The sequence below is a fragment of the Saccoglossus kowalevskii genome, chromosome 13 (assembly GCF_978046115.1).
Source record: "Saccoglossus kowalevskii chromosome 13, keSacKowa6.1, whole genome shotgun sequence".
NCBI classification, from domain to species: Eukaryota; Metazoa; Hemichordata; class Enteropneusta; family Harrimaniidae; genus Saccoglossus; species Saccoglossus kowalevskii.
This window is the reverse complement of record NC_140653.1, coordinates 32803053-32827171: the sequence shown is the minus strand read 5'-3', so window position 1 is coordinate 32827171 and position 24119 is coordinate 32803053. Positions and strand designations below refer to the sequence as shown.

The following is a 24119-nucleotide window of genomic DNA, read 5'->3' as shown; positions in this document are numbered from 1 at the left end:
CACCTATAAATTGGTTCATTTATGTACATGGTGGTACACAGGATATCTTTTAGACACATATAAATTGGTTCATTTATGTCCGTGGTGGTACACAGGATATCTTTGGGACACCTATAAATTGGTTCATTTATGTACGTGGTGGTACACAGGATATCTTTGGGACACCTATAAATTGGTTCATTTATGTACGTGGTGGTACACAGGATATCTTTGGGACACCTATAAATAGGTTCATTCATGTACGTGGTGGTACACAGGATATCTTTGGGACACCTATAAATTGGTTCATTTATGTACGTGGTGGTACACAGGATATCTTTGGGACCCATATATATTGGTTCATTGATGTACGTGGTGGTACACAGGATATCTTTGGGACACCTATAAATTGGTTCATTTGTGTACGTGGTGGTACACAGGATATCTTTGGGACACCTATAAATTGGTTCATGTATGTACGTGGTGGTACACAGGATATCTTTGGAACACCTATAAATTGGTTCACTTATGTACATGGTGATACACAGGATATCTTTGGAACACATATAAATAGGTTCATTTATGTACGTGGTGGTACACAGGATATCTTTGGGACACCTATAAATAGGTTCATTTATGTACGTGGTGGTACACAGGATTTTTTTGGGACACCTATAAATTGGTTCATTTCTGTACATGGTGGTACACAGGATATCTTTGGGACACCTATAAATTGGTTCACTTATGTACATGGTGGTACACAGGATATCTTTGGAACACATATAAATAGGTTCATTTATGTACGTGGTGGTACACAGGATATCTTTGAGACACCTATAAATTGGTTCATTTATGTACATGGTGGTACACAGGATATCTTTTAGACACATATAAATTGGTTCATTCATGTCCGTGGTGGTACACAGGATATCTTTGGGACACCTATAAATTGGTTCATTTATGTACGTGGTGGTACACAGGATATCTTTGGGACACCTATAAATTGGTTCATTTATGTACGTGGTGGTACACAGGATATCTTTGGGACACCTATAAATTGGTTCATTTATGTACGTGGTGGTACACAGGATATCTTTGGGACACATATAAATTGGTTCATTTATGTACGTGGTGGTACACAGGATATCTTTGGGACACCTATAAATAGGTTCATTTATGTACGTGGTGGTACACAGGATATCTTTGGGACACCTATAAATAGGTTCATTTATGTACGTGGTGGTACACAGGATATCTTTGGGACACCTATAAATAGGTTCATTTATGTACGTGGTGGTACACAGGATATCTTTGAGACACATATAAATAGGTTCATTTATGTACGTGGTGGTACACAGGATATCTTTGGGACACATATAAATTGGTTCATTTATGTACGTGGTGGTACACAGGATATCTTTGGGACACCTATAAATTGGTTCATTTATGTACATGGTGGTACACAGGATATCTTTGGGACACATATAAATAGGTTCATTTATGTACGTGGTGGTACACAGGATATCTTTGGGACACCTATAAATAGGTTCATTTATGTACGTGGTGGTACACAGGATATCTTTGGGACACCTATAAATTGGTTCATTTATGTACATGGTGGTACACAGGATATCTTTGGGACACCTATAAATAGGTTCATTTATGTACGTGGTGGTACACAGGATATCTTTGGGACACCTATAAATAGGTTCATTTATGTACGTGGTGGTACACAGGGTATCTTTGGGACACCTATAAATAGGTTCATTTATGTACGTGGTGGTACACAGGATATCTTTGGGACACCTATAAATAGGTTCATTTATGTACGTGGTGGTACACAGGATATCTTTGGGACACCTATAAATTGGTTCATTTATGTACGTGGTGGTACATAGGATATCTTTGGGACACATATAAATTGGTTCATTTATGTACGTGGTGGTACACAGGATATCTTAGGGACACCTATAAATTGGTTCATTTATGTACGTGGTGGTACACAGGATATCTTTGGGACACCTATAAATAGGTTCATTTATGTACGTGGTGGTACACAGGATATCTTTGGGACACCTATAAATTGGTTCATTTATGTACGTGGTGGTACACAGGATATCTTTGGGACACATATAAATTGGTTCATTTATGTACGTGGTGGTACACAGGATATCTTTGGGACACCTATAAATAGGTTCATTTATGTACGTGGTGGTACACAGGATATCTTTGGGACACATATAAATTGGTTCATTTATGTACGTGGTGGTACACAGGATATCTTTGGGACACCTATAAATAGGTTCATTTATGTACGTGGTGGTACACAGGATATCTTTGAGACACATATAAATAGGTTCATTTATGTACGTGGTGGTACACAGGATATCTTTGAGACACATATAAATAGGTTCATTTATGTACGTGGTGGTACACAGGATATCTTTGAGACACATATAAATAGGTTCATTTATGTACGTGGTGGTATAGTTAATTAGTTAATCAATTAATCAACATTGATAAGTGAACACAAATCATAAAATATATTTCATAAAATTAGTTTATTATTTCATCTTTCGAAAATCAATTCCTCAAATGATGCCACAAGAGGAAATAAGTTCAAAACAAAATTATGTAAATTAAGTTACATAGTATACATGATAATACAAATCTTTCAATTGAATATTATCTCATTTATGAGATTCATTTTCAATCTGATCACATTTTTTCGTATGTTAATTGATGTCCACACGTAGTACATATTTTACTGTACATATCATCGTCCTCATTATAGATCTCTTCACCATACACATGTTCATGTCCACCAATATCCTTGGTCCATAGACTGCTTCTGACTTCACGTCTTAAAGCTGAATAAAGAATACAAGATTAAAGAAAATTAAATTTTAACTACTATGCAATGTTCATAATCAAAATAGCTGCTGAATGACCTAATTGGCATAAATTTACATATACTGTAAAATCTGTATTAGAAACCGCGGCTTCTATTAAAATGGTACAATGCAATAGAGGGGATGCGGCTTCTATTAGAGCATCTACACATATGAGAAATGATGATTTTTTGGTTCTCAATTTTTCAAAAAGAATGGGTGCGACTTCTATTAGGGATGCGGCTTTTAATACAGATTTTACGGTAATTTGCATTTATTTGCCTACAAATTGTTATTTTTAAAATGTTTCATTTTATTCTTTATTCTTTTTTTCATTTAATTTAAACATATTTACAAATCTTTTGAAATACAAAGAAATCAATATTATAATTTGCTCAGCCTGAAGCCTGACATACATTCTCAAAATATTCTACAATCTTGAAATGAAAAGTCGAAAGTACAAAATATAGTTGAGTTATAATGCTCCAAAAAAGAGGATTTGTCAAAATAACATTTTATTTTTACTTTTAGCATTAGTTCTAGCCAATGTCAATGGTCGGTATGATACATTCACACATTTATGGTCATCTAGAATGCATTGCATTTTCACATGAAGAAATGCAATTCAAGAAAAAGTACTAAAAAAATTACAAAATACAAGAATATGCTATGTTCTTGGAAAATTGGACACAAAAAATCTATAAAGAGAACAAGTGAACTAAAACAAGCCATGCATGGCACAGTCCCCATTAGTTATCAAATTTAAGATATATAGTTTTGTTTATAGTAATATAGCTGGAATATAACCTTGTGAAACCCATTCATTATGGCCGCCAGACAGCCATTTTGAATGTTATCTGAAAAACAAAATGATGTGCATCAACATCCTATAATGTCCAACGTATATACAAGGTTTGAACAAAATCCATCTGTAAACAGCCGAAAAATGCTTGATTTTTATGATTTTTTAGCACAAAAAATGGCCACCATTCGGCCATTTTTAATAGGATTGTCAAACCAATATATCTGTATATCTATGACATGATCTATAATGAATATTCAAAATTTGAACATAATCAGTCAAAGCAAATGAGAGATATGGCACTAGAACCACATTTATTAAAACAAAACAAAGTCCATCTGTAAACGCCGACAAAAATGCTCGATTTTGCTGATTTTTAGCACAAAAATGGCCGTCATGGTCCAGGCATTTCTAAGATACAGGTCTGGATGCAAGCATAGACGGACGCATGCACGGAGGTCAGAACATAAGTCCCCGTTTTCGGACTGCGTTCGAACGGGGACTAATAAGTATTCAATTACATATAATTGTGGTAAACTAATCAGGCAGCAAATGAGTGCCCAGAATGCATTGCTCCTCCATGCAACTTGGATGCTAAATCATTACAATGCCAACAGTGTTGGGTTACTGCCGGCCTATTTATGAAGTAGGCCAAGAGGTCATCAGTTTGCCTTCCCCATGGTGTTGCACAATGAAAATCGAGCGAAAGTTGTGAATACAACTAGAATTTTCATTTTTGTTTACATGTAATCTGATAAATATATTTGTTTATTTTCTGTGCATATATATTTTGTTTATATTTATTTTTTACATTCATAATCAGAACACGATTGCTAAAAAGACAGCTGTAATCAAAATTACTGTAGTTGTGAACGGTAAGCAATCAGTGGCGACAATGAATTTAGACAATCGTTGTTACTTTTACACTACTGCCATGAATACACTTAATAATTGCTTCCAGTGGTAATTGTTTATATCTTGAAACAATTATAGCAAAATAAATGTTTGGACTCTTTTGTTTTGGCCTGGGAAGAACACTGTGAGCATTTTACAAATCATTTCAGCCGAAAGTAGGTAAGTGGACAGGTGTTGACAGTAACTGGGCGACTGGCCGTAACAATTGATGGGACATCACAATTACACATGTCATTAGTTATCTCAGCACAATAAGATTTATTTAAATAAACAGTGAGACCTGTTTAAACCAAACACAATGAAATCTATCTAAACAGAAGACAGTGACACATGTCTGGACTGAGCACAGTGAATTCTGATTAAATTGAACAGTGACAACTAAATACAGTGACAACTAAATAATACAGTGACAACTAAATACAGTGACAACTAAATACAGTGACAACTAAATAATACAGTGACAACTAAATACAGTGACAACTAAATAATACAGTGACAACTAAATACAGTGACAACTAAATACAGTGACAACTAAATGTTACAGTGACAACTAAATACAGTGACAACTAAATAATACAGTGACAACTAAATACAGTGACTCTTAAGTAAATATTGTTGTATTAAAACTGTTTCATTATAATAATAACTTTATTACACTACTAAAAAACCTTCAGAGGGTTTTTGTATGGTAAGGAACATAAATACATACAATACATAAGAGATAAAAAAATAAAATGTTAGTAAAATAAAATAAATTAATTACTTTCTGTGGTTTTAAAAATTGTGCTCTTTAAGTATTTTGCTAAAGCTATTTTATTCTCCATAATCTTTTTAAATATGGAATTCACATCCATTGTGTAAATATTTATTGAACACTCATCAAACAGTTTTTTTCTTTGTTCTATATAGCCAGTACAAAATAGCAGGAAATGTTTTTCATCTCCTAATGCTTTAGTGTTACATTTATTACAGTGTCTATTTTCTAATTCTATTTTGGGCTTTGTTCTTCTACCTAATTCTATTTCTAAGTTGTGGTCACTCAGACGGAATTTTGAAAGCATTTTCCTGAGACTGAAATTTGAAATGTTTTGCAAATAATTTTCCATATTATAGCTTACTTTGAATAGTTTGTATGTTCTCAGTTTTGTTCCCCTATTTTCATTGGTTTCACTGAAATTTAGTTTTTCTCTCCATCTTTGAATATAAAACTCAGATAGTCTGAGTTTTACTTTTTTTAGTATTTGATTCCAATTTTCCATATTGTGATCATTTTTTATTTTAATTAGATCATGTCCCAGTGTAGCATTAATAGTCCTTACCCAGTTTGAATTAATTTTTATCATTTCATCCAGGGCTAATTTTAAAATGTGATTATCTGGCAGACTATATAGTCTATGGCAGTATTTAATTTGAGCCAAATTAATTTTTAATTTTACTGGTAACCTACCAAGTTCTGCTTTCAAACCACTAATTGGCGTCATTTTACTCACTCCTAGGATAAACCTGTAAAAATGACTGCAAACTTGCTCTAAACTGTTACTGTCAGTTGTGATTTCATTGGCCCAGATTTCTGCACCATACATGAGTATAGGTGAAATTAATTGGTCGAAAATTTTCAAACTAAGTGCTGGTGAAATTATTTTGTGGTTTAAGACTGTTTGTCTGATGCTGAAAAGAGCCTTCATTGATTTATTTTTTAACATAGATAAGTTTGTTTTAAATTTCCCATTTGGAGTAAATATTGCCCCTAAATAGCAAAACTCGCTAACAGCTGTTATGTCTTGGTTGTTGATTTTAAAATTCATGTTTTTAATCAGTCTGTTGCTGCAATTAAATACCATGACTTTAGTTTTCTTTACGTTTACTTCTAAATTCCAATTTATACAATAGTCATTTAATTTGTTCAGACAGCTTTGTAGGCCGTCTTCCGTTTCTGAAATAAGTGCAAGGTCATCTGCATATTGGATGCAATTTATTGGTTTCTCGCCCATTAGAACTGGTTTATCAATTTGATCCCCAAATAATTCTGGCAGATCGTTCAGAAAAATGTTAAATAAAGTTGGTGATAAATTGCAGCCTTGCTTAACTCCACAGGTAGACTGAAATCCATCAGTTATACCCTCTGACAATTTAATTTTATATTTAATATCCTTATACATAGATTTTATTATTTCATAAAAGTTCCCCGTGATACCACTGTTTTGTAACTTCAGAAAGAGTGCATCCCTCCAGATGCTGTCGAAAGCCTTTCTAAAGTCAACAAAACATGTGTATAACCGTCTTCCAGAACTGCTGCTTTTATTTTTATTATAAATTGTTTTTTCAACTGCTGTTTTTAACAGGAAAATTGCGTCTGTCGTTCTCCTGTCTTTCCTAAAGCCAAACTGCATGTCGGTAAATAAATTATTTTCTTCCAAGTATGTGGTCAATCTTTGATTCATTATGCCAGTAAATAGTTTTGAGAGACAACTTGTTAATGCAATAGCTCTATAATTACCAAGATTTAATTTGTCGCCTGATTTGTGTAGTGGAACAAGAATCGTAGATTTCCAGGTTGCAGGAAATTTTCCACTATCTAGAATACAGTTGAAAAGTTTCTGTAAACATCTTATCATTAACTTATTTTTGGTTTTCAACATTTCATTGGCAATGCTGTCATCAGCAGCTGATTTATTGTTTTTTAGTTTGCTAACAGCGCTAAGAATTTCTTTGTATGTGATATTTGAGTTTAGATATTGGTTGGGAATTTGTCGCATTTCTTTTTCTATAAGATTATTTTGTAACTCATGATTTTTAATGTTTGTTTTATTATAGAGTTTTGAAAAATGATCAATCCAATTTTTTCCGGATATTGTTGTGTCTTGATTTTTGGTCTTTTGATTACGTAGGCTTTTCAGCACAGACCAGTACTCATTTTGGTTGGCACTGTCCATATGTTCAAGTTTGGACACCAACATGTTTTGGACACCAACATAATAAACTTATTATAACTCACCTTTCATTTTCTTGTCAAATTTCTTCTGTTTTAATTTTTCTTTATTTTCTACCCGTTTCTCTTTTTCTTCTTGTATATTTTCTTCACTTTTCCAAATTTCCAGTGCTCTAGATAAAACCTGTGTACAAAATAATAACTTGATGTCTAAGTTGTATACTTGACCTTGTGTTTCTTTTCTAGCCAAGGTCCACTCTTTGACCAAAGTCTTACAACTATACTTTGGCAAATCCTGTTCAGCGGGGGCGCCCTCTATGGCAATCTGACATCCCACCATTTACGTTCATTGCCATAAACTATGTAGTTACTCTATTTTAAAATAATTCAGAATTATCTTTTATAACAAGGTCAAATACACTTTTAGAAGAGATTCAACATTGGCCCAGAATGTGTACAGTGGAACATTTCTTATTAACAATAGTAAAATAGTGTGAATGTTTATATCCAAAAATTAGGCAAGCACAGTCCCTCTAATACAAAAGCCGTTTCCAAACCAGGGATAGAAGGAGCATGAGGCAAGGCTTGATGGAAATGAAAATTTTGCCTCAATATACAGATCAGAAAAAAGTTTTAAAATTATAAACATAACAAACTAAGGGAAATATATAAAATATAGATTCACAATTAGGTTTTATAAATTGTGTTTTTTAAGTATTTTGCAAGTGCAGTACTACTATTTACTATGCAAGTGAATATTAAATTTGGTTAGCTTTATTTTCTATCATACAGTAATGAAATGTAGGTAGTGTACCATGTTTGCATGCCATAACAAATGAAAATGAATAATTACCATCAGTGTTGCTTCTAAATCATAGTTGTAGTCATGAATCCCCCCTTGATGCATGTCATACTGTGCTGATTTACATATTATGCATGTGAGTAAAATTAAGTACATTTACCTGGGATTTAAGATACAGTTTCATTTCACCCCAACCAGCTGAATGAGGATTCTTCCGGACTAAGAATTTTAAAATAGGTTCTCGCTTGTCCAAGTCACTGTCTTTCAATAAATATTGCTGCTTTGCATCAGTTTTTGTAATCAAACTATGTTTGTCTGCATCATCTCTGTAAAATAATCATATGCACATCAGTATCTTTAGATTGCAAATTAATTTTAACTACCGTAAAATTCCTAATTGAGGCCGCGGCTTTAATTAAAATTCATTTTTTCAATGGACGAATTCAGATGCGTGAAGTCGTGGTGCGGCTTTAATTAGAGCATTCACTTCGGTAACAGTGGGAATTTTTTTCAAAAAACAAAGGCCAGAAGGGATAATGATATGCTAATGAGATGCACGACACTCGATTGCAACTTTGTTGCGATTCTAAGGCACTTTCGGATTTTTACACACAGACAAACTTGTACACAAACGAAATTTCACACTGTATAACATACTGCACAATAAATAATATCTACAAATAGATTTGTATGCATTTGCAGATTACGGTACTGTATACTACAATCTCTTGAATAGACTAATTCGTTAGCACTGGTATAGGTCACAAGTGAGAGACAGCCGTCTGACACAGTTGATTGTGGCATGTTCGACTTCCGGCAGAGTGACTGTACATTCCATGTTTAATTTAGACATCGGGGAAATTAAAATAAAAAAAGTCAATGATAACAAACAAAATACTAAGTATATTATTTAATGTAATATATATTTATTTTCTTATTTTTTTGATATTGAAAAGTATATTCTAAAAGAAGTCAAAACAAAAACGAATGCATTCTTAGTAGCAAATGATCATGATAACGGTCATGCTGCGTTTCACACAAGTGAATAACTTACTTGTTTTCGAAGTGTTACAATTGCTGATTATATTACTCAGTAGTGATCACAATAACGTACAAAAAATAAATTCGTTGAATTGTTGTGAAAATTCAACTTAGTTTCACTGCAAGCGAATGATTTCGGTCACATATAAACGCTCGATCCGATACGATATCCGCCATGTTTGTTCAAACATCTTTAGTGACTTGAAACTGTTTTGCTGACCTGATAGGTCAAGTCGCTAATTAACCAATCGAAATGCTGGATGGTGCCAACATGATTAAATTATCATAGCTCATTTAAATATGTTAATGTGGTTCAGCTACCTCATGGTAAACGAAACACGGAAAAGATTTGATTCACTGTTGTTGTAGTGCGATCGTTTGGCTTTGATTTTGATGGGAAAACGACACGATTTTTTTTTTAAATCAAGAAATTAGTTGTTTTCGAAAGATAAGCTGAGCATTGAAGAAGTATTTAACACTTTTGACAATAATAACAGCTCATTGTCGAAACGCAGTTTACCCAGTCACGCTACCCACAATAAACCTGTACTCTGGAATAAGCGTCAATGACTACGGAAAACCTAAATTAGACTCTAATCTTAAGCGTCAGGAATCATTGAAATGTTCGAAAATTATGCCTTAATTTAAAATTAAATGGTATATCTTTTTCTGAAATATGTGGTGGCTACTTGGTTTGTGAAAGTTTGGGGTGCGGCTTATATTGCAGACTTTTTCCTGGGATCAAAACTTGTCAATTTCAACATGAAACAATGTCTCAAGTTAGGGGTGCGGCTTCTATTAAAGCAGTGGCCTCAAATATGATTTTTACGGTAGTTTTTAATTACTTGACACATTCATTTTCTTTAATTATAACAAAATATTGTTTACCTGCACATGTCACAAATTTCAACATTGTAGTGTGTTGAGAGAAATGAGTCTGAAAACTGCTTGCCACAATCTTCACATCTTGGTCTATTCACATCTATGATGGGGGCTGCAGTAAAAAAAACAATGTTAAACATTTTTAGTGAGCATGAGATATATTCATTATTAAATTTTACAATCTTGAAAGACTTTATTCAGAACTTATCAGCCATACTCTCCACTATGAAAACACCTATAAATTCAAAACTATGCATATTTCAACAAGTAATTGTATCACATAGTCCATGTGAGTTCTCAAGTTTAAGAAATTTGAACATCAACAGAGCATGTCAGAGATATCACCAAATAAATAAATGTATATATGATGAATATATCTCAGAAACAACATTAATTGAATCAAAATGGTCACCAGTCGGCCATTTTGAACCTGGTCTGAAAAAAAAAATGAATCAGGTTCCCATATTGTTTGTACCCAATTGAACAAAACGTTCAAACATGATAGAGATCCGGTTCTAGAATGGCAGAAATGGTGAATGTACGTGGTGGTACACAGGATATCTTTGGGACACATATAAATTGGTTCATTTATGTACGTGGTGGTACACAGGATATCTTTGGGACACCTATAAATAGGTTCATTTATGTACGTGGTGGTACACAGGATATCTTTGGGACACATATAAATTGGTTCATTTATGTACGTGGTGGTACACAGGATATCTTTGGGACACCTATAAATAGGTTCATTTATGTACGTGGTGGTACACAGGATATCTTTGAGACACATATAAATAGGTTCATTTATGTACGTGGTGGTACACAGGATATCTTTGAGACACATATAAATAGGTTCATTTATGTACGTGGTGGTACACAGGATATCTTTGAGACACATATAAATAGGTTCATTTATGTACGTGGTGGTATAGTTAATTAGTTAATCAATTAATCAACATTGATAAGTGAACACAAATCATAAAATATATTTCATAAAATTAGTTTATTATTTCATCTTTCGAAAATCAATTCCTCAAATGATGCCACAAGAGGAAATAAGTTCAAAACAAAATTATGTAAATTAAGTTACATAGTATACATGATAATACAAATCTTTCAATTGAATATTATCTCATTTATGAGATTCATTTTCAATCTGATCACATTTTTTCGTATGTTAATTGATGTCCACACGTAGTACATATTTTACTGTACATATCATCGTCCTCATTATAGATCTCTTCACCATACACATGTTCATGTCCACCAATATCCTTGGTCCATAGACTGCTTCTGACTTCACGTCTTAAAGCTGAATAAAGAATACAAGATTAAAGAAAATTAAATTTTAACTACTATGCAATGTTCATAATCAAAATAGCTGCTGAATGACCTAATTGGCATAAATTTACATATACTGTAAAATCTGTATTAGAAACCGCGGCTTCTATTAAAATGGTACAATGCAATAGAGGGGATGCGGCTTCTATTAGAGCATCTACACATATGAGAAATGATGATTTTTTGGTTCTCAATTTTTCAAAAAGAATGGGTGCGACTTCTATTAGGGATGCGGCTTTTAATACAGATTTTACGGTAATTTGCATTTATTTGCCTACAAATTGTTATTTTTAAAATGTTTCATTTTATTCTTTATTCTTTTTTTCATTTAATTTAAACATATTTACAAATCTTTTGAAATACAAAGAAATCAATATTATAATTTGCTCAGCCTGAAGCCTGACATACATTCTCAAAATATTCTACAATCTTGAAATGAAAAGTCGAAAGTACAAAATATAGTTGAGTTATAATGCTCCAAAAAAGAGGATTTGTCAAAATAACATTTTATTTTTACTTTTAGCATTAGTTCTAGCCAATGTCAATGGTCGGTATGATACATTCACACATTTATGGTCATCTAGAATGCATTGCATTTTCACATGAAGAAATGCAATTCAAGAAAAAGTACTAAAAAAATTACAAAATACAAGAATATGCTATGTTCTTGGAAAATTGGACACAAAAAATCTATAAAGAGAACAAGTGAACTAAAACAAGCCATGCATGGCACAGTCCCCATTAGTTATCAAATTTAAGATATATAGTTTTGTTTATAGTAATATAGCTGGAATATAACCTTGTGAAACCCATTCATTATGGCCGCCAGACAGCCATTTTGAATGTTATCTGAAAAACAAAATGATGTGCATCAACATCCTATAATGTCCAACGTATATACAAGGTTTGAACAAAATCCATCTGTAAACAGCCGAAAAATGCTTGATTTTTATGATTTTTTAGCACAAAAAATGGCCACCATTCGGCCATTTTTAATAGGATTGTCAAACCAATATATCTGTATATCTATGACATGATCTATAATGAATATTCAAAATTTGAACATAATCAGTCAAAGCAAATGAGAGATATGGCACTAGAACCACATTTATTAAAACAAAACAAAGTCCATCTGTAAACGCCGACAAAAATGCTCGATTTTGCTGATTTTTAGCACAAAAATGGCCGTCATGGTCCAGGCATTTCTAAGATACAGGTCTGGATGCAAGCATAGACGGACGCATGCACGGAGGTCAGAACATAAGTCCCCGTTTTCGGACTGCGTTCGAACGGGGACTAATAAGTATTCAATTACATATAATTGTGGTAAACTAATCAGGCAGCAAATGAGTGCCCAGAATGCATTGCTCCTCCATGCAACTTGGATGCTAAATCATTACAATGCCAACAGTGTTGGGTTACTGCCGGCCTATTTATGAAGTAGGCCAAGAGGTCATCAGTTTGCCTTCCCCATGGTGTTGCACAATGAAAATCGAGCGAAAGTTGTGAATACAACTAGAATTTTCATTTTTGTTTACATGTAATCTGATAAATATATTTGTTTATTTTCTGTGCATATATATTTTGTTTATATTTATTTTTTACATTCATAATCAGAACACGATTGCTAAAAAGACAGCTGTAATCAAAATTACTGTAGTTGTGAACGGTAAGCAATCAGTGGCGACAATGAATTTAGACAATCGTTGTTACTTTTACACTACTGCCATGAATACACTTAATAATTGCTTCCAGTGGTAATTGTTTATATCTTGAAACAATTATAGCAAAATAAATGTTTGGACTCTTTTGTTTTGGCCTGGGAAGAACACTGTGAGCATTTTACAAATCATTTCAGCCGAAAGTAGGTAAGTGGACAGGTGTTGACAGTAACTGGGCGACTGGCCGTAACAATTGATGGGACATCACAATTACACATGTCATTAGTTATCTCAGCACAATAAGATTTATTTAAATAAACAGTGAGACCTGTTTAAACCAAACACAATGAAATCTATCTAAACAGAAGACAGTGACACATGTCTGGACTGAGCACAGTGAATTCTGATTAAATTGAACAGTGACAACTAAATACAGTGACAACTAAATAATACAGTGACAACTAAATACAGTGACAACTAAATACAGTGACAACTAAATAATACAGTGACAACTAAATACAGTGACAACTAAATAATACAGTGACAACTAAATACAGTGACAACTAAATACAGTGACAACTAAATGTTACAGTGACAACTAAATACAGTGACAACTAAATAATACAGTGACAACTAAATACAGTGACTCTTAAGTAAATATTGTTGTATTAAAACTGTTTCATTATAATAAACTTATTATAACTCACCTTTCATTTTCTTGTCAAATTTCTTCTGTTTTAATTTTTCTTTATTTTCTACCCGTTTCTCTTTTTCTTCTTGTATATTTTCTTCACTTTTCCAAATTTCCAGTGCTCTAGATAAAACCTGTGTACAAAATAATAACTTGATGTCTAAGTTGTATACTTGACCTTGTGTTTCTTTTCTAGCCAAGGTCCACTCTTTGACCAAAGTCTTACAACTATACTTTGGCAAATCCTGTTCAGCGGGGGCGCCCTCTATGGCAATCTGACATCCCACCATTTACGTTCATTGCCATAAACTATGTAGTTACTCTATTTTAAAATAATTCAGAATTATCTTTTATAACAAGGTCAAATACACTTTTAGAAGAGATTCAACATTGGCCCAGAATGTGTACAGTGGAACATTTCTTATTAACAATAGTAAAATAGTGTGAATGTTTATATCCAAAAATTAGGCAAGCACAGTCCCTCTAATACAAAAGCCGTTTCCAAACCAGGGATAGAAGGAGCATGAGGCAAGGCTTGATGGAAATGAAAATTTTGCCTCAATATACAGATCAGAAAAAAGTTTTAAAATTATAAACATAACAAACTAAGGGAAATATATAAAATATAGATTCACAATTAGGTTTTATAAATTGTGTTTTTTAAGTATTTTGCAAGTGCAGTACTACTATTTACTATGCAAGTGAATATTAAATTTGGTTAGCTTTATTTTCTATCATACAGTAATGAAATGTAGGTAGTGTACCATGTTTGCATGCCATAACAAATGAAAATGAATAATTACCATCAGTGTTGCTTCTAAATCATAGTTGTAGTCATGAATCCCCCCTTGATGCATGTCATACTGTGCTGATTTACATATTATGCATGTGAGTAAAATTAAGTACATTTACCTGGGATTTAAGATACAGTTTCATTTCACCCCAACCAGCTGAATGAGGATTCTTCCGGACTAAGAATTTTAAAATAGGTTCTCGCTTGTCCAAGTCACTGTCTTTCAATAAATATTGCTGCTTTGCATCAGTTTTTGTAATCAAACTATGTTTGTCTGCATCATCTCTGTAAAATAATCATATGCACATCAGTATCTTTAGATTGCAAATTAATTTTAACTACCGTAAAATTCCTAATTGAGGCCGCGGCTTTAATTAAAATTCATTTTTTCAATGGACGAATTCAGATGCGTGAAGTCGTGGTGCGGCTTTAATTAGAGCATTCACTTCGGTAACAGTGGGAATTTTTTTCAAAAAACAAAGGCCAGAAGGGATAATGATATGCTAATGAGATGCACGACACTCGATTGCAACTTTGTTGCGATTCTAAGGCACTTTCGGATTTTTACACACAGACAAACTTGTACACAAACGAAATTTCACACTGTATAACATACTGCACAATAAATAATATCTACAAATAGATTTGTATGCATTTGCAGATTACGGTACTGTATACTACAATCTCTTGAATAGACTAATTCGTTAGCACTGGTATAGGTCACAAGTGAGAGACAGCCGTCTGACACAGTTGATTGTGGCATGTTCGACTTCCGGCAGAGTGACTGTACATTCCATGTTTAATTTAGACATCGGGGAAATTAAAATAAAAAAAGTCAATGATAACAAACAAAATACTAAGTATATTATTTAATGTAATATATATTTATTTTCTTATTTTTTTGATATTGAAAAGTATATTCTAAAAGAAGTCAAAACAAAAACGAATGCATTCTTAGTAGCAAATGATCATGATAACGGTCATGCTGCGTTTCACACAAGTGAATAACTTACTTGTTTTCGAAGTGTTACAATTGCTGATTATATTACTCAGTAGTGATCACAATAACGTACAAAAAATAAATTCGTTGAATTGTTGTGAAAATTCAACTTAGTTTCACTGCAAGCGAATGATTTCGGTCACATATAAACGCTCGATCCGATACGATATCCGCCATGTTTGTTCAAACATCTTTAGTGACTTGAAACTGTTTTGCTGACCTGATAGGTCAAGTCGCTAATTAACCAATCGAAATGCTGGATGGTGCCAACATGATTAAATTATCATAGCTCATTTAAATATGTTAATGTGGTTCAGCTACCTCATGGTAAACGAAACACGGAAAAGATTTGATTCACTGTTGTTGTAGTGCGATCGTTTGGCTTTGATTTTGATGGGAAAACGACATGATTTTTTTTTTAAATCAAGAAATTAGTTGTTTTCGAAAGATAAGCTGAGCATTGAAGAAGTATTTAACACTTTTGACAATAATAACAGCTCATTGTCGAAACGCAGTTTACCCAGTCACGCTACCCACAATAAACCTGTACTCTGGAATAAGCGTCAATGACTACGGAAAACCTAAATTAGACTCTAATCTTAAGCGTCAGGAATCATTGAAATGTTCGAAAATTATGCCTTAATTTAAAATTAAATGGTATATCTTTTTCTGAAATATGTGGTGGCTACTTGGTTTGTGAAAGTTTGGGGTGCGGCTTATATTGCAGACTTTTTCCTGGGATCAAAACTTGTCAATTTCAACATGAAACAATGTCTCAAGTTAGGGGTGCGGCTTCTATTAAAGCAGTGGCCTCAAATATGATTTTTACGGTAGTTTTTAATTACTTGACACATTCATTTTCTTTAATTATAACAAAATATTGTTTACCTGCACATGTCACAAATTTCAACATTGTAGTGTGTTGAGAGAAATGAGTCTGAAAACTGCTTGCCACAATCTTCACATCTTGGTCTATTCACATCTATGATGGGGGCTGCAGTAAAAAAAACAATGTTAAACATTTTTAGTGAGCATGAGATATATTCATTATTAAATTTTACAATCTTGAAAGACTTTATTCAGAACTTATCAGCCATACTCTCCACTATGAAAACACCTATAAATTCAAAACTATGCATATTTCAACAAGTAATTGTATCACATAGTCCATGTGAGTTCTCAAGTTTAAGAAATTTGAACATCAACAGAGCATGTCAGAGATATCACCAAATAAATAAATGTATATATGATGAATATATCTCAGAAACAACATTAATTGAATCAAAATGGTCACCAGTCGGCCATTTTGAACCTGGTCTGAAAAAAAAAATGAATCAGGTTCCCATATTGTTTGTACCCAATTGAACAAAACGTTCAAACATGATAGAGATCCGGTTCTAGAATGGCAGAAATGGTGAATGTTTAAAATTTAAATGACCGCCAATAGGCCATCTTGAATTTGGTTGTGAAATAAATAAATGTGATGTATGATGTATATGTATGAACATGATCAGTCAAGACTTGTCAGAGATAAGACCACCAGTCGGCCATTTTGAATTTGATCTGCAACAAGGTCAAACAATGTCCAATCAGTGTTTGTAGTTTAAACTCCATGCAATATTCATGTATCAAAATTGATTGGAATAAGTCCTTAGGCAACTAGCTTTCAAAAGAAAAGATCAAAAAAGTTCTGCATGAGTGCATAGGTCAAAAGCGAGACCTGGAAAATTCCAATGTTGCCAGCGGCGATCGGTTGTGGATCGCGTCCTGGGATTAGATTCTTGGCAAGGAACCCAATTCGTGTCTTTAGCACAACTTGAATGTCCATGAAAGTGACACACCATTCGAGGAGGACAGGGCCCCTAGTTCAGCCCGACGCCTACCTGAGGCGAGGGCTAGTAGGAAGACTGTTTTCCACATCAAATATTTCAGTGGTGCTGATTGGAGAGGCTGCTTAGAGCAGACAACACAAACGACAAGTCTCAATTGGGTAGTTCTCTCATTTGGGGTGTAGGCCTCTGATTAAGCAGTAGGACAACCGACTAGCCTCGTCCCCAGAGAATTCTCAATGGTGGGTGACAAGGCTGACCTGTAGCCAACAATCGCTGAAAGTAAAGTCCATTTGTCAAACAAAAAGTTAGCTGCCTGGTCAACAAAGGGCACTAACTTTGCACATATACATGTACATAAAACCCACCCCTTACAGTGCACTCAGTTTGCACATCACATAAAAACCCACCCCTGGCAGGGCACTCAGTTTGCACATCACATAAAAACCCACCCCTTACAATGCACTCAGTTTGCACATACACATAAAAACCCACCCTTGGAAGTGCACTCAGTTTGCACATACACATAAAAACCCACCCCTTACAGTGCACTCAGTTTGCACATACACATAAAAACCCACCCCTTACAGTGCACTCAGTTTGCATATACACATAAAAACCCACCCTTGGCAGTGCACTCAGTTTGCACATCACATAAAACCCACCCTTGGAAGTGCACTCAGTTGGCACATACACATAAAAACCCACCCCTTACAGTGCACTCAGTTTGCACATACACATAAAAACCCACCCTTGGCAGTGCACTCAGTTTGCATATACACATAAAAACCTACCCTTGGCAGTGCACTCAGTTTGCACATACACATAAAAACCCACCCTTGGCAGTGCACTCAGTTTGCATATACACATAAAAACCCACCCCTGGCAGGGCACTAGCTTTGCACATACACATAAAATCCACTCCTGGCAGTGCACTCAATTTGCACATACACATAAAAACCCACCCTTGGCAGTGCACTCAGTTTGCACATACACATAAAAACCCACCCCTGGCAGTGCATTCAGTTTGCACATCACATAAAAACCCACCCTTGGCAGTGCACTCAGTTTGCACATACACATAAAAACCCACCCTTGGCAGTGCACTCAGTTTGTATATACACATAAAAACCCACCCCTGGCAGGGCACTAGCTTTGCACATACACATAAAATCCACTCCTGGCAGTGCACTCAATTTGCACATACACATAAAAACCCACCCCTGGCAGAGCACTAGCTTTGCACATACACATAAAATCCACTCCTGGCAGTGCACTCAATTTGCACATACACATAAAAACCCACCCTTGGCAGTGCACTCAGTTTGCACATACACATAAAAACCCACCCCTTACAGTGCACTCAGTTTGCACATACACATAAAAACCCACCCCTTACAGTGCACTCAGTTTGCATATACACATAAAAACCCACCCTTGGCAGTGCACTCAGTTTGCACATCACATAAAACCCACCTTTGGCAGTGCACTCAGTTTGCACATCACATAAAAACCCACCCTTGGCAGTGCACTCAGTTTGCACATCACATAAAAACCCACCCTTGGCAGTGCACTCAGTTTGCACATCACATAAAAACCCACCCCTGGCAGTGCACTCAGTTTGCACATCACATAAAACCCACCCCTTACAATGCACTCAGTTTGTACATACACATAAAAACCCACCCTTGGCAGTGCACTCAGTTTGCACATACACATAAAAACCCACCCTTGGCAGTGCACTCAGTTTGCATATACACATAAAACCCACTCCTGGCAGGCCACTTAGGTCTGTATAAAGTCCCCATGCTGGGAGATTGGTATACCTGGTTCATGTACAATGTTGATTTTATTATCCTCATCTTCCTGATCTTCTTCTAAAAGAAAACCACCTCCAGTATCTAAAACTTGACCTGATGACCTAGTGACTGAAGAGACTTCAGCCTTACCATCTCTGGAACAAAAAAAGACATTATTATGTCAGTTGGCATTTTCATATAAAAATGATCACATAAGGTAAAAGCCTACTCATCAATCAATATACTAGTAAATACCTAGATTTACACGTAAAACTTCTTGAACTTCACCCTGTGACATGCCCTTGTGCAATGACATGACAAGTACTTGTTTTGCCACATATGTTAATGGCTATAAAAAAGTAGGTTAGGTAAGGTTAATTTTATTTGTTCATTTTATTTTAATCCCAATGAAACACCGCTAGGTTATTTATGATGATGGAGAACATTGCATTTGTTTTCTAGAAGTAACAAATGTACAACATTTTTTTAGATACATGTATATTCTTGCCATAGAAAATATCCCTCAATTTTGTACATACATTTTCTCTGAACTAAAAATGGTGACTTTTTTTATTATTTTCTTCATTTTTACCAAAAGACTAAAGAAATTACATTTTTACTTTTTAGTAGCGTTCTACCTTAAAATTACACTCTGAGAGATCCATGGAGCTTTATTTGAGTCTTGGAAATATTATATGAAAATACTAAATATAATACACCATCTTTCATTCATTCACCGTCTGATTGCTAAAGACCATTTTAGACACTAGCGCTTTTGACTGATGTTTTTATTTTCAAATATAGATTGTTAAATAAGAGACGAATTGATTGCGTGACAACCAAATTTTACCTCACTCGGTACTAGAATTATGATCAAAAGAATGATTATTTTTTAATTCATATGAATACACACACACATGATCACTCCTGACAACTGTCATGAAAGAACAGCTTTATTTTAACAATAGAATATTAACACTAGAATATTAAAACCATGTCATTTATTCGCCAAAATCAATTCCAACAGATCGTACTTCGACATCAATATTTCACTTCTGCATTGCGTTACTAGTTTTCAAGAATTTTAGAAGAATTGCATTGTACAACACAGCATTTTGATTGGTTAATAACAGACTTGACCCATTAGGTCAAAGGACGTTGATGTTGGTCAAATGCAAATACATCATCATGGCGGAAAGTGCTTTTTATTGAGAGTTTGCGTACAATCCAACACAACACATTCGTCAGTGGATATAAAGATGAAGATTTTGACTTTGACTGTGTTTCAACAGACTCTAATATTTTTAATCTGGTAAATTCAGGTGGTACGTAATTAATATTGTCATAAAATGTGCATATTTGTTGTGACAATTTCTGTTTCTTCATTCAAGTTGTAAAAGTCAATGACGATGCACCTAATTTTGTAATTTTATTTTCCCTCAAAAACGTAATATCCCCCTCAATCTGTCACTTTTGTCACCATTTGCACTCTTTTCCAAGAGGGTGGGGGTGAAGTTCACGTATATGTCACAGTGACTGATGATGTGATGGAGCTTTTCGAACCAAGGTTGTGATCTCTGGCTGTAATCACTGGAGAAGTACAAATCAACAAACATTTAAATTTCCAGGAAACTCTACTCATCAATAAAGATCTATTTATTATTTATATTTACCCTGGTCGTCATTGCTTAATATACACAATGTGAATCAGGTGAATGTAAACAAAGCAATAAAAAGCAATAATAATACTCGTATTTTACTAGCACATTGTACCTTCTCATAGGTTTTCCTTTGGAGTACGGTTGACTTGCTAGTCGTGCTTGTCGTAGAAGAAGAGCACGCTGCCGATTTCGCTCGATCTTCGCTCGTTGTGCATCTGACAATTTAGACTTGCTGGGTGTATCATCAGTGTCGTCAATGTGGTCTAGAGTATTAAAAACAAAACAATGCGACTCGTTATAACAGGTGTTTGATCTTAAAACGTGTATTTTTGAAATAAAAACATCGAACGGGGAATCGCATTTAGCCCTTTATCGCATGGCTTTGATTGGGACCTTCTTTGAATAAGTCGACTTCATTGAAAAACTCCCGAAACCGAAAACACTGGACCTGGTTTTCTCACCAACATTCTCTGTTACGGACGCAGCCATATTTAATGATGCTATAGCTAGTATCGTATTCGGGTTCGCATATTCGTATTCGTGACAATTGTGTGTTTCGTTTCGTTTCGGGTTTACATCCCAATATCCTGAATGCAATTATATAACTTGCGTGCTCATTTGTAATCCCAAGTTTTCGGGGTATTTAAAGAGAAAAGACAGTATGTTTTGCAATCAATCAATCAATATTTATATCAGTGTAATATCTTAAGGTAGAAGCCTAGTCATAATTTTTGACAAAATTGGTCATAAATCGCATGACAATCTTCATTAGTTTATTATGTACAATCATGGGGTTTATAGTTCCATGGTACAATCATGGAGCTAATGTCTCATGGTACAATGACATAGCATTATATTGTGTGTTACAGTTATGCTTTTTGACTCCCGTGTGCGAAGCACAAAAGGGAGTCTTTGCAGTTACCCTGTCTGTATGTCTGTATGTATGTATGTATGTATGTATGTCACTTTTTTTGTTCCACCGTTATCTCAAGAACCACTAATCAAATTTGATGAAACTTGGTACATAGATGCTCTGGGATAATGCGCAGAGTTGATTAGGTTTTGGTAAAAATCTATGAATATTAATTACCTAATTTGCATGATAATTAGCTGATTTTTAGCTGTTCCAAGACTGTTCCACTGATATCTGAAGAACCACTCATTGGATTTTGATGAAACTTGGCACATGGATGCTCTGAACTAGTGCGCAGATTTGATTAGTTTTGGATAAAAATCTATGAATATTAATTACATAATTTGCATGATAATTATCTGATTTTAAGCTGTTCTATGACTTTTCCACTGATTTTTGAAGAACCACTCATTGGATTTCAATGAAACTTGGCACATGGATGCTCTGAACTAATGCACAGATTTGATTAGTTTTGGGTAAAAATCTGTTAATATTATTAATTACCTAATTTACATAATGATTAATCAATTTTCGGCTTTTCCACTGATATCTCAAGTACTAATCATAACATTTCAATAAAACTTGGTACATAGGTGTCCTATGACACTGCACAGACCTGATGATTTTTAGGGTAATATCAGTACATATTAATTACCTAATTTGCATAATTAATTAACTTTCAGCTTTTGATATTTCGAGTAGTAATGATCACCTTTTCAATGAAACTTGGTACATAGTTACTTGAGGACTGTGCAGAGACCTAATTAGTTTTTTGGTAAATATTTGTGCATATTAATCACCTTATTAGCATAATTAGTTAATTTTCAGCTTTTCACCTGATATCTCAAGTACTAATCATCACATTTCAATGAGACTTGCGACATAGATATTCTAGGACTATGCAGAGACCTGATTAATTTTGAGATAAAAAATTGTGCCTATTAATTACCTAATTTGCATAATTAGTTATTTTTTTGCTGTTCTATGGCTGTTGCACTGATGTCTAAAAACCACTCATTGGATTTCAATGAAACTTTTAAATAGTACCCATCACATTTCAATGAACCTAAGACTATGCACCATATTAGTTTTTGGTAAATATTTATGCTTCTTAATCACCTAATTAACATAATTAATTAATACTAAAATCCTAAGTATGGATCATCACATTTGAATAAAACTTGGTATATAAATGCTCTAGGACAATAGACAGCCTGATTAATTTTGGGTTAAAATCTGTTCATATTAATTCTCTAATTAGCATAATAATTAATATTTTTTTGGTTCTAATCACATTCCAATGAAACTTGGTACATTGTACAGACCTTATTAGTTTTACACCTAAATCTGTTCATATTAGTTACCTTATTTGCATAATTAGTTTTCAGCTATTCCATCAATAACTCAAGTATAAGTAATTTTGAATTAATTTTTAATGTGTCTCCAAAACTCTCAGCACACGGGAGTTCTTTCTAAGCTTTCTTTGATTGAAAAATGTGTCCTAATATTTCTTGAAAATTGTTATTTTTAGAACAATTCCATAGAGCAAAAATGATAAAAAGAAAAATTGCATTTTTTTAGACGTTTTAAAACCCAGTTTTTTAAATAATTCAGAACAACAAAAAGAACTCCATCATTAACAATATATGATTTGTTCTGCCTATGTCACCAGGCTAGATTTGGAGATATTGCATAATATCTATGCTATAGAAACCTGTGGTAAAAGTGTTATAATAGTGTCAAAATGGTGACATTTTTAATACAATACAACCATCAATTTCTTGAAAAAAAGGCTGGTGACCCCCAACTGTTTTAGGTCAATATTCTCATATTGCCTTGGAGTACAATTTATTGGAATTGAGTCCCAAGCGACAATAATCATACACGCTAAAAACGCAAAGGCTCATGGTTAGATGCTTGTTTGGAAACAACACGCTACGGCCATCTGACGCATGCGCAGGTGACGCACATGATATCATAGTTATGTAGACTAGATGCCGATCGCGCCCCGCCCTTTTTTACAAATCTCGGAATTATTGACATTTACAGACGTTTTTTTTTGGCTAGTGTCATTTGTATCAGTGTTCTTAACACTAAACCTATAATACCTATTTAATATTTGTTCATCTAAAATATTTCTACTCGACACGTTTCAGTCAAATATCAGAGTAATGCAGGACAGCATTCTAT

At 34.1% G+C, this 24119-nt stretch overlaps 2 protein-coding genes across 2 annotated transcripts; both read right to left on the bottom strand.

Annotated features, from left to right (window-relative positions):
* Window positions 1–2504: 2504 nt before the first annotated feature.
* Window positions 2505–10396, bottom strand: LOC146735242 (DNA repair protein complementing XP-A cells homolog). The gene is made up of 4 exons (XM_085506799.1): window positions 10248–10396; window positions 8479–8644; window positions 7583–7700; window positions 2505–2849 (listed from the first exon to the last, which is right to left on the bottom strand). The coding sequence occupies exons 1-4, from the start codon at window positions 10379–10381 to the stop codon at window positions 2698–2700; spliced, it is 570 nt and encodes a 189-aa protein (XP_085362925.1). The 5' UTR covers window positions 10382–10396; the 3' UTR covers window positions 2505–2697.
* Window positions 10397–11208: 812 nt separating this feature from the next.
* On the bottom strand, window positions 11209–21540 carry LOC100374570 (DNA repair protein complementing XP-A cells homolog). Its single transcript, XM_085506798.1, has 7 exons — window positions 21478–21540; window positions 21129–21279; window positions 19383–19510; window positions 16616–16721; window positions 14847–15012; window positions 13951–14068; window positions 11209–11553 (listed from the first exon to the last, which is right to left on the bottom strand). Exons 1-7 carry the CDS (start codon window positions 21503–21505, stop codon window positions 11402–11404), a joined length of 849 nt encoding a protein of 282 aa, XP_085362924.1. The 5' UTR covers window positions 21506–21540; the 3' UTR covers window positions 11209–11401.
* Window positions 21541–24119: the final 2579 nt, after the last annotated feature.

Excerpts from the sequence above, each read along its gene's own strand:
- LOC146735242 (XM_085506799.1), bottom strand. The coding sequence starts at position 10,381 with ATGTTTAACATTGTTTTTTTTACTGCAGCCCCCATCATAGATGTGAAT. Across the intron at positions 8,645-10,247 it reads GAAATTTGTGACATGTGCAG|AGATGATGCAGACAAACATA; the intron begins GTAAACAATATT and ends ATTATTTTACAG. Across the intron at positions 2,850-7,582 it reads ATTTGACAAGAAAATGAAAG|CTTTAAGACGTGAAGTCAGA; the intron begins GTGAGTTATAAT and ends TTCTTTATTCAG.
- LOC100374570 (XM_085506798.1), bottom strand. The coding sequence starts at position 21,505 with ATGGCTGCGTCCGTAACAGAGAATGTTG. Across the intron at positions 16,722-19,382 it reads CAACATTGTACATGAACCAG|CCCCCATCATAGATGTGAAT; the intron begins GTATACCAATCT and ends TTTTTACTGCAG. Across the intron at positions 11,554-13,950 it reads ATTTGACAAGAAAATGAAAG|CTTTAAGACGTGAAGTCAGA; the intron begins GTGAGTTATAAT and ends TTCTTTATTCAG.